At 34.8% G+C, this 15,801-nt stretch overlaps 1 protein-coding gene across 5 annotated transcripts in view; it reads right to left on the bottom strand.

The window, feature by feature from the left end:
- The window catches only part of DIP2C (disco interacting protein 2 homolog C), a 579,123-nt gene that overhangs the window by 247,010 nt on the left and 316,312 nt on the right, over positions 1-15,801 (bottom strand). For 3 of the 5 annotated variants that reach the window (XM_074193228.1, XM_074193229.1, XM_074193232.1), the window contains exons 2-3: positions 11,281-11,352; positions 9,265-9,432 (exon numbers count right to left, since the gene is read on the bottom strand). In XM_074193228.1, the coding sequence (XP_074049329.1) occupies positions 9,265-9,432; positions 11,281-11,352 (240 nt within the window). The remainder of the gene's footprint in view (positions 1-9,264; positions 9,433-11,280; positions 11,353-15,801) is intronic. The other 2 variants (XM_074193230.1, XM_074193231.1) reach the window with 1 other exon arrangement.

The raw sequence follows: 15,801 nt of genomic DNA, 5'->3' as shown, positions 1-15,801 counted from the left end.
AAGGAAAACCTATAGGGCAATATTATACAAGAACTTTACTAACACCTGAAATATTTCAGTGGGAGAATGAGTGTATTGAGAAAATGAATTTGGTCCCCCTTGGGGCTACATACAAATTCAAAAACTGAAGGAGGGAAGGAAAAGAAACGAAAGGAAAGAATGGGAAGAGGGAAAGAGCAAAAGAGAATATAAAACATTCTTGATAGGAAAAAAATTTATGACTTCCAAACAAGTGTTCCAATAAAAGAATCCAAAAGGAAATTGAAAGGAGGGGGAATAGAAAGAGCAAATAAAAAGAGAGACAGAGACAGAGACAGAGACAGAGACAGAGACAGAGAGAGAGAGAGAGAGAGAGAGAGAGAGAGAGAGAGAGCACAAAAAAGCAAAAGGCAATTAGTCAGGTATACTTTCATCCTTGTGGCTTTATGTTAGAGAAAAGAGACATTTCCCATTCAATTTAAGTTTAAATGTAGTGTAAGATTTCATGACTGCTATGCTCTGGGTAGACAGTAACTGCGTCACTGGAAAATATGTAAACCACACAGTCGCCAAAAGAACATGGCAGATATGTTTAAGCCTATGAATTTCCACAGAATAATGTTAATAATATGTTTAAACCAGAACAGATCACCATGTCTGATGACCTGGCAGAAGTGACCACCTTTGGAGGATTCAGGATGCCATCTATGCCAGAAAACATCTGGTAGACAAGTTTATTTAAACATAAAGGGGCAATCAAAAATTCTGAACTAAAATGGCAAAAAATACTCACAAAGAATCACTGTTGTCTGTGTACTAAAGAGAAAAGAAAAAAGTGAGGAACATAAAGTGGTCCTCACAGTATGCATTTCTAACAGTATTGTAATTGTGAGGATTGGTCAGGCACATGACCTTAACCTTGATCTTCTAACCTTATACCCTGAATCAGATGTAAACCATCGAATTAGGGTTTTTCAAATTGGGTGCTAAGGAACCACTGAATTATCCAGAAATGTGCTAGGGTATGGTAAGACATTTCATGGACATGGTTAGACTTTAGGAATTTTAAAGAAATTACAGATATTTTTCAAATTTTTAAGTTTATCTGCCAATAGAACTGAGGAATTTTATTCTCCTCTCTTCTTACAAATCTAAATTACTATCACCTTTACTTTAAAGCTACATAAAGTCAGTGTCAGAAAGAAATATGTGTTGCCACAAATAGGAAAAAAAGGTAACATATTTAATGGTATGAATAATTAGCATTATATATATTCTTTTAATACTCAGAAAGAACTTTACATAGTTACCTCAGTGAACCCTATTTGATTTACTATTGTCCACATAAGAAGACAAAAGGAAAGCAAAAAAATTATTTTAAATTATAATATAATTTCTATGACTTTACCACTCTGATGATATCAATTCTTAAAATTATTATTTCAGGATAAGCAAATATACACCACCACCTTACCCTTACCTCATAAGGTTATAATGATTTCTGTCTACATACTCCTATTAAATACTGTTTACCTCTATCTTCCCAATGTGTCTGTGCTATTTCATCCAATATGCATTAATCAAGGTTCTGGTATTCATTTTTTTTGTTTTTGTTTTTGTTTTTTTGCAAGGCAATGAGATTAAGTGGCTTGCCCAAGGCCACACAAGCTAGGTAATTATTAAGTGTCTGAGGCCGGATTTGAACGCAGGTACTCCTGACTCCAGGACCAGTGCTCTGTCCACTGTGCCACCTAGCCGCCCTGGTATTCATTTTTATTAATGATTTCAAGAAGTTTGAAAATTCTTTAAAGCCAGGTTTATGCCTTTACTCCTAGTTTTTCAGTAAATGCATCCTTGATCCAAAGGTAGAGAGGCAGAGAGCTCACACTGAGGGAATGGGAATTCCCAGGTTCCTATGTCATTTTGCTACCACACAAGAAGCCGAAAGAGAGAGAATTAGGCAATGCAACATCCTCAACTTACAGGAGAATAAATGTACTGACATTCAATGCTTAAGACTGAGAAGAACAACAAAAATAAAATAAAAAAAAAAACTTAGTTTTGAGTCACTTCCATCTCTATCTGAATTTAATTAGGCTGAAGAACCTGTTTCCTTAAGAGTCAGAAAATGAACCATTCCCTAAGTAGTGACAGGAAATTTCTCTAACCCTTCCATCAGCTATTTCCACTGCTATATTCAGTAAGCATAAGCACACTTCCTGACCAAGTTTTGGAAGTCAATTTTATATTCTTGATCAAGAATATGGTTTAATCGGGATACAAGTAATTTAATACTTTTGTTGATAAAAGATATCAAATCAGGATAGCCAATCACTTGCTTTCAGAGAGTTGATGACAGTCCCAGGAGACAGCCTCAAAGAAACCTTTTGAAATGAGGAGGAGAATTATTCACACTTCAGTTAGCAATGAGAACGGACTCCTTAAGAAGGAACAGCAGGAGAAATTCAGACTCACCAGTGTCTGTGAGTGCTGGGCCAAACTGTTTGTGGAATTCAAGCCCATTTATAATTGGGATTTCTTTTATATTTCCTGTAGCAATCTGTTCTAGGAAAATATCAGACTGAGTCACAGACTAACCATGTTTTAAATTACTCACAATTACCTATTTGAATGTTGTTTCTTTCTCTATTTCAGGCCTTGACCTTGTCTCTTGTATTTTATCTAGTGAAAATACAATCTATTCCTACATCCCTAGAGGAGTTAGAGGTTACAGGCTTCCTTTAGCTGAAGACCAGTCTGCAAAGTCTGCTTACACTAGCTAATTATATACTTACACTCATACCTATATATTCCCAAGGCAAAGGAAAAGGAAAAGAAAAACAAAAACACATCAGATTCAGTTTAAATGCTTATGATAGCAAATGAAATTTTTATTGTCATGATCAGACTTATAATACTAATAGCTGCCTAATATAGTACTTAAAAACTTTGTAGAGTATGTTGTACAGCTTAGCACAGTTGAACATCACATCCAAGATGATTTCATTCTCTTACTTGCATAATGAAAACATTACCCTAAATCTGTGCTTTGGTAGTATTGAGAAATGATTCAATGGAAGAAGCCCTCTGCTACAATGGCAAGGATGGAACAAATTAAAACAAATGCCAAACTCAACGAACAAAAATAACTTTTAATTTTTAAAAAGGCTAGTTTCTATCAAAATCATTTAGAAGAAATAATAGAAATTTAAAAGAGAAAATAACAAAAATCTGTTTCATGGATTAGTCTTCTTGCAAACAGGAAAGACCCAGTGGATGAAGAATATATATGACTCAGATTGTGAAATAAACTGATATCCTATTAATTAGTCCAGATTTCTGTATACGTTGAAACCCGAAACTGTAAAGGAAGTACATTTCAAAACATTTTTAAGTCAAAAATTTCTTTCAATGGTGCTTTCAAAAAATAAAAATGAAATAACTTTTAAATATTCAATACTATTCTTTGGATGCCATATAACTGCAAATTATGAAGCACTGTGTATGACCTTAAGAGAATCAAAATGGAAAGTAATCCAAAGAACAGCTTAAAGATACATGATAGGAACAAGAACACACTACCATATAATAACCATAATAAATGCTTGTTTAATCAAACAGGACAGAGACATTTGCTTGGGAAGTTGCAACATACAGGACATGTACGACTGGCAAAGGTCAATCTTTGAAATATTTAGAGGGAGGTGAAACGACAATTTGGCAGGCTGAGGCTACCCTGGTAGAATAATTATAACAACCACAATAATAACTTGCCCAGGGTCACAGAGATAGTAAGTGACTGAGGAATTTAGATATTTTAGAGTGCTGAAAAAATAAAATGAGCCAAGAAGAACTCCCCTGGCTCATTGAGTCAGGTATAAAACTAGGTAGAGCAATCACCCAGGAGGAGAGGCTGAAGATGAGTTCTAATCTACCTGGTGAAGGAGATAGTTACATTGATGAGATCATGGAGGTTGAAATGCAAGGCAAAGACAACTCATTTATTCCCTCTAAATTATACAAATAATCATGCTTTATTGAATACTGCTAATGGATTTCAAATTGGGTTCTCTTAGTTTTGTATTATCATCTAATACAAAGAATTTTTCAGCTGAGTTTTCCAAAGTAACAATAAACAAACAAGCATTCAGCTCCCTTGTATTTGCTGAGGTAAAAAGATCATAGTGTCCTTGATATTTTAGAAATGGGAACACGATTAGCAGGCAGCCATCTTCAGAGAATCCTTAGCAATAAATACTGCTTCCATGACTACTTTGCCTTCCAAATTTACTCAAAGCAGAAACCACAAGAAAAGGGTGGTGATGATTGAAAAAAGTAAAAGAAGTAGGTGAAGAGCATAAAGCTATCCTCTAAAGGAATATATGTTTATGTATATAACTGAATTGTGCACCCCCCCATATATGTATATTTTTATACACTTACAAAGTTAAATATCTTTAAGAGGTACCTTCCAGACTAATTATTTGAATGCGTTCTTGCTTATTTATAGTGGGAAAAAATATCTAATTTTGTTAATTTTGCAAATTGGGGATTTTCAGAGAGGAAGAGAAGGGAGAAGAGAGAGAAGAGTAAAATAAACTGGAATGGAAGGGAGAACAGCAGATTTGAATTACCCAGTGGGCTACTGAGTAAAGAGTACAAACACCACTACCTCCACATGAAGATACTGCCCTTTTTATTCTTCTAGTTTCTAAAAGCATTCTAATAATAAAAAATCACATTGTTATGCTCAAAAGTTCATAACACACTATCCTCACAACTTTTTGATACAGTAACTTTATTAACAAAATACTGAAATATCTTCTTTTATTGATTAGGAAACTGGTTTTCCCATATTCACATAATGTGCAAGTGATGGACTGAGGACTCAAAATAAATTTGATACACATGGGGTGAAAGAAGCAAATCACCAGCTGAGGAAATATAGAAAGGTTGTTTTAAAATAATCCAAAGTGAAAAAGTCAAAGTAAAAATGAATGAGTAAAAAATCTATGATTTGTGGAGTTGTAGTGGAAATAATAGAAAGGCTCTATGTTCTAAATTAAAATTAATGTAAATAGTTGCTAAGCAAATTTAATTAGTTGCATCATTTAATATTTTAAACAATAATATTGTTAGTAACTATTGTTAATATTTTAAAAATATTTAAAAATTAAAACCCTTTAAATATTAAAAAAAATGAAGAGTTGCACTTAGTTCTAGTAGGCCTACATCTGGGAGCAGTATGTTCAACTCTAGGTCCTACATGTGAGGAAACTAGAGTTTCCAAAGAATGGCAAATAGAAGAGTCAAAACCTCAAGTATATGGTGAACAAGGTCTGTTGACAAAAGAACTGAGGGTGTTTTGCTTGAAGAAGAGACCTCAGCAAACTCAGGATCACTGTCCTCAACTACATGAAAGAAATGGGCATGTTTGCTTTGGAGAAGAGAAGGTTTAATAGGAACATTTTGGCCATTTTCGAGTGATGTGATGCTTGTTTTTCATTCTCTAGAGGGCTATGGCATCAGGGAGGTGATGCCATGACAAAAAAGTGAACTGGATTTGAGTGAGAGGGGCTATGCTAAGTCACCTGCCTCACACTTTCTCCTCCAGGACCACCAGGGTCAGTGGCCAGTGGCCAGATTTGAATCAGGACAACTGGAGACAGCCCTGGATGTGAGGCAGTCACTTGTAACTTCCCAAGGTCTCTCAGCTAGTATGTGTCAAGTAGCTGAGGCCAGATTTGAACTCCGGTGTTCCTGACTCCTGGGCCGGTGCTATATGCTGTGCACCATCCACCTGCTTAGAGCATTTTCAAGTAAATAAAGAAACTGGAGTTATCTGGAAAGAAAACTCAAATGAGACATGAAATTGTCTTTTAATCAAGTAGAAAAGAGATTAAAGGGGGCAGCTAGGTGGTGCTGTGGATAGAGCACTGGCCCTGGAGTCAGGAGGAACTGAGTTCAAATCCTGCCTCAGACACTTCATAATGGCCTAGCTCTGTGCCCTTGGGCAAGTCACTTAACCCCATTGCCTTAAATGAATTATTTTTAAAAGGAAAGAGATTAGATTGTTTGAGGTCTTAATTGCCTTAAATAAATAATTTTTTTTTCAAAAAAAGGAGAGAGATTAGATTGTTTGGGGCCCAGAAAGTAAAACAGGGAGTGATAGAATTTTAGAGAAGCAGACTTGAGCTCCTATCAGGAAAAAAATTCTTAACAATTAAAACTGCCCCAGAATAGAATTGGTTGCTTCCAAGGTAGAGGATTCCTTCTTACTAAAACTCTCAGCATGCAAAAACTAAATGGATGGTAGATTATAGTTTCTTCTCTAGATAGAGAGATAGACTAGGTAGATGTGAGAGATAGACTAGGTAGATGTGAGCTCCCTACTGATTCTGTGATCATCCTTAAGTTACATATTTATGTATTATATTTTGTTATTACTTTTGTATCTTCAATGACCATAGTAACAAATTATTCCACATTAATACTCTAGAGTAAAAGCGAGAAGGATGTTGAATGGATGAATAGTCAAGGATGGTGCCAAACATCTCATAGAAATGGGAGAACTACTCTAGCACTCTCATCGATAGCTTCTGGAGGGTAAATGAAATTTTACAGACCAACACTTAGAACAAATGCAAGTTACTTAAGACACCTGCCATAAAATGTTCTTGATGCTTTATGTGGGTGAGAAAAGTTAGGCTACTTATTGATGGTAGCATTTGTAATAGTTGCATTATGCCACTGTAAATTATGATGCAGGAACAGCAAGGTTCTATGTACTAATGAAATTTCACTGAGAAGAAAGATAAAGGCACTGATTCCTACCTCATCTATTTGCAAGAATAATCAAAATAGTCAACAGATAATAACTTAAAAAGTTCCTAAGAGTCAGAACAGGACAAGTATCAAATAAATGCTAACATATCTTAAGTATTTATCCTTCTTTCAAATATTAGTCTCAATTTGCTATATTTCACCCCTGACGTTTTATCCTTCATTAAAATCTTTGTTTTAATCATTTTTCTACCTCTTAGCATGATCTTATGGTATAAAGAAACAATGGCTTTTCTCAGTCATTACTGAAAGTACTACAATATTTTTAAGAAATGCCTGTAGTTGGGGCAGCTAGGTGACGCAGTGGATAGAGCACCAGCCCTGGAGTCAGAAGTACCTGAGTTCACATTGGACCTCAGAATTTAATAATTACCTAGCTGTGTGGCCTTGGTCAAGCCACTTAACCCCATTTGCCTTGCAAAAAAACCCTAAAAAAATGCCTGTAGTTACTATTGAATGTAACACTAAGTGGTTATAATCAATGCTTAAAAAAGCCTATTAAAAAGTAGCAAAAAGAGATGGCTTCTAGAAGAACCACTTGAGATGGTGTTGACATTCTACTATAAATGCTCAAAAAAATCTGTAGAAAATTATATCATTGAATTTTACACAAAAATCTATAAAATGTTCTAATCAAAAGCCTCATTCTTAATATACCTTGAAAATTCTAAATATACTTTCTACTACAAATGCTCTTGCATTGTTTCTAAAATGTCTTAAAATGAAGAGTTCATTGAAAATACCTTACATGTCATAGAAAACTTTGAATGAAATAATACAAATTATTTTCTGATAAATCTTCAAAATTCTATGATCTGTCTTTCGACATATGACAGAACAGGGATATTTTAGACTTCAATATAAGAAGAATCATTATAAAATGTGGGCAGTCAAGAAAGAATTAAATTATTTAATTTAAAAACATCTGCTTCAGTTAACTGTATAACTGGAGAATTAAGTTATGCATAATGAATGCATTTATTCACTCAGGAGTAAATCTCTAAGAGAATAAGAACAGGTGGGAAAAGGTGGGAAAAAACCACCAAATAATACCAAGGAAGCAAGATTGAGTGTCAACTGCCCATAGACCATGAAGTAGGACAACCTGTCCTCAAATCACAGGTGGGAAGGCAAAGATGTTTCTCATTCTCAAAGGAAACCAGGGAAACTAATGTGGGTAAATGGCTCCTCTACACAAAACACTCTCTTGTCAAATTACATATTTTTCCTTCATGTTCAGTGGGCATGTGAGCCTTCAAAAAAATTCTCAGTTGGTATCTGATGACAAGTCACCCCTTGCTGAAAGCAGACAGTTCTGTCACCTCATCTGTTTCTTCTCTCTTTTATCTCTCTTTATACTGGGAAAGGTATTATAGGCTTCCAGGGCCATCAACAAGTTGACGAGTGCCAAATTGCAAAGGATGGATGGAAGCAGATGGAAGAAGAAGAGCAAACTTCACCCCTGCTTGTCTGTAAAACTGAGATATGGACCAATGACTTAAGATATATTACAGAATTCTAATAGTATCTCATTAGCCAGACATAGTTAAGGTACTAGATTTGGCCTCTAGATGACCTGGGTTCAAGAACTTATTGGCATAAGGACCCTGAGCAAGTCACACAACCATTTTGTACCTGATTTTTAAAATTAGAATGATGGAATCAGTATGATCTAGGCTTTTCTGCAAGTTCAATATCTATAATTTCCATTACTTGTACATGATTCAAATGCAACATGTTTATAGGGGGGTTAGGGTCGGGAGATATTCTGTGGGGTAATAGATGAGGTCAAAACTTTGGTCTATGTCAGTTTTCTTTTGATAAAACCAGAAGGTTTATATTCCCGTTTTGGTCAACTAGATTGGCTACTTTGAATTTTTTTTTATTTGCTTGTGTTTTCTTTCTGGTTTTTGCCAAACTTGTGATCTGTCAATCTGACTAATTTAGAAGTCTTAAAAAAAAAACAACTAAGTGGTTTGATGTTCAGAACTGAATCCAACCTTCCAACAGATGTTTGACCATAGAATAATTGAACTGATAGAAAATCAGAGAAATTTAGTTGAATGATTGAATAGTTTTTCCCCATTTTTCAAATGTTAAGTTGTTGTGTGTTCCCCAACTCCAAATAAAGAGTTATAAAATTTAAAAAAAATGAGAGAATTGAAATGAGAGGCAGAAGACAACTTAGTTACGTTATCTTCAGTAAATGACATTTTCTGGGCCTTAGTTTTTCCTTGTCTATAAAATGGAAGAATGGGACCAAATGATCTTTAGGATTGTTTTAGTTCTATGATTTTAGTTCTAGGATTTATACTTCTTCCATTTCAAGTATACCCAAGTTAAGGTGAGGATTTTCAAGGTGAGTAGTTTTCTTTCAGGGACAACAATTTCTTTACTATTTCCTTCTCTCTCTCTCTCTCTCTTTTTGAACACAGTGCTCACCGAAACGAAAATAAAACAGAGGCCGGGTTCCTGCGGAGCTGGCCGCCCGGTCTCTGGCCGCTGCTTCTCGGATGTCACACACCCCGATGTTGGCGGAACGGAGCATCCTCCTTGTGGGTCCTTCACTGTGCTGCAGTCTACACCGTACTGCGGCAGCTCCATTCGCTGCTGTAACAAGTTGAAAAAAAAACTAATTAATTCAAATTTTAGTTTTTTTTTTAAATTTGTTACAGCAGTGAGTGGAGCTCCCGCCCCCATGCAGAACAGCACACACAACAAACAAGGGACCAGGAGACACAGCCCCAGTGCCTTTCACCATCAGTGCCCGGCCAACATTGGGGTCAATCAAGTTCTTTGCAAAGCTGCGGCTTGAGAACTATCTTCTTGGGAAATGCCTCTGTTTCACTTTTGTTTTGCAATGCACGGATGAAAAAGCAACCACAAAGGACAACACACAACCAAGCCATCCCCAGCCTTCTTCCAAAATACAGAAGATTCTACTTCCTTTAAACAGGTCAGCAAGTGGCATGGTTATTTAGGAGGTCAGCATTGGCTATGATTCTGTTGGAAGGAGGAGAAAAAAAACACAACAAACCATGGATTTCCATCACTTGACTCCTTACAATTGACCTTGGGAGATCTACACATGAAGGGTTCAGGCAAACTCAACTGTCTTTCTGGTCATGAGTGTTCTGTTGAAGAGTCACCTACAATTCTCTTTCACCTTAGATCTAAGGAAGCAACAACATCCATCCTACTCTTTTTTCAACTAATGAAGCCTGAGAAAGACAACCTAATTTCCAAAAATGTCTCCCGTGAGGAACTGAAAGGCAAAAGGAATTCTAACTAAATGAATCAATGCTCTATTCTTCCTAAGAATCCTTTCCATTACACAGTTTGGAAAACCACTTTGGTTAATGATCCCCCACCCTCACCAAAAAAATAGTATTTTATGGTCCCATCATTTTTTGTGTTTGTTATTTTAAAACTAATGGGATGAAAAATAAATTGACTAAAAAATGGCACACCTTGCCATTAACTAGTGGTACAATAATACCAACTTTAGTTACATTAACGATTATCAAGCTAAAAGGATTTAGTAGAATGCTTCATTGTGGGCATATGTATTTGTATGTGTGTGTCTATGTATTTGTATGTGTTTTCTAGCAGAATTTCTAAGCAGCTCTTTACAGACTGAAATGAGATGAATATCTCTTCAACGTCAAAGGAATTCCAGTTATTCTTTGGAAAATAAACATTTCTTAATTGAGTTTGCTTTAGGAGTTCCTTGCATATAGTTAGCATCAAGGTCACCCTTAAACCACAGATAGGATTGCCCGAGAGTTGAGACATCAACACTTCATTCCAAAATTGATCTCCTTTTTCCCTGGAATTTACTAAGACTTAGGGAGAAACTACCATCACCCAAGTCCAAGTAAATAACATTAACTAACAAATCTGAAAAGGCTAGAATGAGGCAGATGCTATACATGTGTGGAGAATAAATAAAACATTTTACATAAGTTACAATTTAAAACAAAGCAAGTCTCTGAGATTTCATAATCATACACAGTATTTTGTTATCCTATTTCCAGGTAAAAATCTTTATAGCACGTGTGTGTGTGTGTGTGTGTGTGTGTTTGTGTGAGTGAGAGAGAGAAAGAGAGAGAAAGAGAGAGAGAGAGAGAATGAATTTTTAAATCCAACTGCTCTTCAGTTTTAAAGGAATGGGACTTTTGAAAATAGCTATTACATGATTTGCCATCTTTACATGACTGACTCATTAAGTCAATTATCAAACTGCATACTAGCAAATGGCCATAAAGGCTCTGTATAAAGACATAAAGAAATGCACTATTTACTTCCAAAAAAGTATTTGATATTAAGTGTTGACTATACATCAAAAAATGTTCTCTGGTCTCAAAGGATCCATCTGTTTTCACTGTACCTGAGATGATTATTTCTCAAGACCCATTGAACTTTTAGATTTTATGGAACCAGTTAAGATTTACATACCTGGAGGTTGAGGCAGATAGGCCCCAATTAATTTTGATCTCTTCTTTTCATACCCTTTCTGTGTGATGTCACCTGCAAGGAAAGAAAAAGAACATTTAATAAACCTTACACGAAAGGAGCTTCCCAGCTGCACATGTCCACTCATAGAATCACTATTGCCTATCCGGCACCATCTGTTAGCCTTGATAGTGATAATAAACTCATCAAGACACAGTAAGATCATTCATCTCTGTGTCCTCCTTCTCTTCCATCCACTCCCTCAGCAAAACAAAAGAAACCCCATAAGCTCACGAAATGCATGTTAGAGTCATTTGGGTAAGTAACCCTCCCAACATTGATTCAGTCCTATAGTGCAATCTAAGAGCCTTCAATCTTATTCCAATCTGCTGTCACAAGGCTTTCAAACCCAGTGCTAGGCTTTCATTAACTTAATCAACAATGGATTATGCAGACTGCTTAGGCCAATGATGACTGGCAAAACACATTACCGATTGGCATCTTCTTTCATTAATGGGATTTTTCTAATCAGCTGTGGAGGTCACAAAGATTTTAAACTGCTGCTATGTTACTTCAATAATACAACCAGCTAATACTGAAGGTTATTTTTTCAGAAAATCTAAACCTACTTGCCCTTAAAAGGCAGCCAGTATATAAAACAAAATATATTAGAAAAGTGTTCAGTCTTGATATTAAAAATAAGATTACTAAACCTTAGTCAAATATCCAGGCAGAGAAGAAATATGTTTACATTTTCCTCTAAATGAAAAACTATTAATTATTTTCAGATAAAATAACCCCATAAAGACATTCAGCACCTTTTCCCTGTTTAAAGATTTCTTTCATAGTTTGTCAGGAATTTCTTCCTGAATTCTTTTTCAAACTTTCAAAATGAATTTTATTTGTTTTCTTTTCACAACTATCATTCTTGGAAGTAATAATACTGCTCTATCATGACTATTATTTCAAAGTTGATTTTTTTAATGATATACAAAGTATAATAGGAAAAACCTACAAAATATATAGATTGGATTTAATATTAAACGAAAGGTAAGCAATTGTTATGAAGCAAAAAAAAATTGAACACACAAAAGAATACTACAAACTTAACCATCAGCTATTATCTCCTGGCCAGACCTTGTTTGCCTTTTCATAGCCTCCTTCTCTCTCTACCTCCCTACCCCTTCATTCTCCTTCCAAATCACAACATCTGAAATATTAGAAGGAAGAGGAAAATATTTTGCACTGAGAGAATCTATGGGAAACAAAGAGTCTGTACAAGTTGTAAGATTCCAAAGTCTTGGTGTTTCATAATGTTATTAATAAACAGTTAACTTCACATGTCTTTAGGTTCTCCAATTAACCTGGACTTGACACCTTATGAAAGCTAAAGGAATAAGGAGTTTATTGGCCAAATAGAACCAAAGTCTACTATTCTGCATGAGGGAAATGTCATATTAAAAATAAAATCCCAGAAGGGATATAGAAGATAAGAGTGAGCCATGATACCCCCCCCAATCTTGGCATCTACAGGAACTTGAAAAATCATACTCCTCCTTGGGAAACCCTGGACGGTGCAGCCACTATAAGACACCCTTATAAGTGGTTGATGCATTTTTCCTTCATATTGTTTTGTTTTTCCTATCAATAATCTCAAGACAGTGTTTTCTTTAAAATGTTTGTTTTCACAAGGATTATATTTATGCTTTCATTTATTCTGGCTCAATGTTTACCATTTTAATCACAAGTAGTTTAGAAAAATTAGTAAGTACATCAGTCAACTCCAATAGTGTATGCAAGTGTTCCATCTCTACTACCTTACACCTCTGAAAAGATGGAAAGGAAGTATTTGCTTTTATCTTTTCTTCATTGTCAGGTTATTATAATAATTCAGTTCCAATGTTTGTTATTTTTTTCATTCCCATTGTTATAGTGACTATGTAAATTATTTTCTTAGTTTTGACTACTTCATTTAGCATCGGTTCATATAAGTCGTTCCCGATTCCCTATCTTCTTCATTTCTTAGAGCACAGTAATATTCTAGCAATTTGTTATATAAGAGAAGTAAGGGAAAAAAGATAGCTGATACTGAGAACCAAAGGTAATATGTAAAAAAAAAGAAAATAATAAAAATTTTAAAGAAAAAGGGAAAATCAAAATATCCTCAAAATAGTTTAACAAAAAACACAAATTGTTTTTAAAAAAGAAATGATTAAAAAGTCAACAATATAACTTCCTCCCTACAATTTCAGAGAATGATTTTTTGAAAGCAATATAAAAAGGGAAAATTAAAATTCAGTTGTGACTGAACAAACAAGACATTTTAGTGCACTAATAAGATACTGAATTATCACCAGATAGATAAACATTCACAGGAAGTTTTCTTTCCCTCCTCACTCAGGAGATTATGACCCAGTTCTTGGCTTTGGGTAGTTCTTTGGAAAACTCAAACCTGGGAAAGTAATCTCTTCATCTTACAATTCCAAATGTGAACCAAGTTTCACTAATTTTTTAACTGTCTGTTTGAAATACAGAGAGAGAAAGAGAGAATTCTTGCCACCCTCTAGAGTTTCAAAAGGAGCTGACATTTAAATTCAGAAGCATGTGAAACACAATAGGCAAGAGAACAAATAATTAGGAGCTAAAACCTAAAGGATGAAGAAATCATGAGCAAGGGTCTCCACATCTCAAAATAATTTCACAGTTTGTTATTTGTTTGTTTGTTTTTCCCTAAAAGAGTAGAATTAAATCCCATCCAGCCAACCATGTTAAATGCCTCAACTCTTTGTTGTATAACACATTAAGAAGGGAAAGAAGGATTGTGTAATGTTGTACCTGTCCACATTTATTTTCTCCCAATTATCTCCTCTGAAAAGACCTTAAGAATTCTAATTTGCTGTCTGTTCTTTAAGCACCAAGACCGCTCTGCCTCTCTTTACTCAAAGACAAACTGGCAAGTCAGCTAGGTGGCATAGTGGATAGAGCACCAGCCCTGGAGTCAGGACCCAAGTTCAAATCTGATCTCAGACACTTAATAATTACCCAGCTTTGTGACCTTGGGCAAATCTGCCTTACATAAAAAAACTGGCTTCCTTGTATTTTCCTGCTTCCACAAATGGAGAGAACTCCCTCCCTTTTACTCAGCTGAAAAAATCCTTTCTATTGCTTCAAAGCCAAGTTCATGTGAAGGCTTCTTTGACTTTCCCTGGCCCCTCCTTCAAGTTCTACACTACTTAATTGATGTACTACTCATTTGGCAATTTATCATAGATTTCCTTATATTTTTAGTTATCTTTTAACATGTGTCTATATTTCAGGACTGATTCTTCTGCTCTGTTGTTTCCTTTCCTCCTACAATAATTTTGCAAGAGACTTACACACAGTATTGTGATCAATAAATATAACTTAAATAATTAATCCAGGACTCAGAAAGTAGATAGATACTATTTGCATTCTGAAATGAAGACACACTTTATTTTTGCAGAGCTTCCAAGCTTCATTATGATTTTATTTCATTTTTTGACTTTATAAAATTATATAAGCACAATTAATACATTATAATATATAAGATAAGACATGTATGCTTATAATATAAATTCATTATTCTAGCAGTAGCATGGCATTGTAGTGAAAGAGTGATAATGAAGTCAAGACGACCTGCTTTTAAAAGAGCTGCTTCTCATGTTTAAAAGTAATCACAAGGGGGTGGCTGGGTGGCACAATAGATAGAGCACCTACACAGCACCCGCCCTGGAGTCAGGAGTTCAAATACTGCCTCGGACACTTAATAATTACCTGTGTGGCCTTAGTCAAGTCACTTAACCCCGTTGCCTTACAAAAAAAAACCCCTAAAAAATAAAAATAAAAGTAATTACAAGTTGTACACACTAGATTTGCAATTTCATGTGCAAATAACTTTTTATTATATTATGTTTTAGAAATGCTTGTTCTATTCCATAAATAAACTTTTTTGGGAAAAAAAAGAGCTGCTTCTGAAACATACTAGCTAGGTGACCTTCAAGGGCCCTAGGCAAGTCTTTGAGCCACTTGGAGTTATTGTAAGAACAAGGCACATATATATATATATATATTTGTATATATTATATACATTTATATGTTTTATATGTTTTAATATTTTATATATACATTTTATTTTTATATGTATATATATAAAACTTTTGAACCTTAAAACAATGTTATGAGATAGTTACTATTATTGCACTTCACAGATCAAATATAGTCAGACAACTTGAAGTTGCAGATGTATCTGGACCTCCCACACACATCAAAAGAAACACCCATCACTATTATATTTTATTAGTTACATTATATGTTTTCATCAAAGTCTGAACAATCATAAACTAACAATTTCAGAATTATAAAAAATGCCCAACTTGCAGAAAGTTATCCTTTCAAAAATAATTATATTTATTTAAAAAATATTGTTGCATTTAATAAAATTGAATATAATCTCATTCTGTGCTATACACAACTTTCTCACTTTATAAAAACTTTCATCAACTG

This window comes from Macrotis lagotis, chromosome 7 (genome assembly GCF_037893015.1).
Source record: "Macrotis lagotis isolate mMagLag1 chromosome 7, bilby.v1.9.chrom.fasta, whole genome shotgun sequence".
Classification (NCBI taxonomy): Eukaryota; Metazoa; Chordata; class Mammalia; order Peramelemorphia; family Peramelidae; genus Macrotis; species Macrotis lagotis.
Note: the sequence above shows the minus strand (reverse complement) of the source record. Positions and strands in the feature narration are given on the sequence as shown.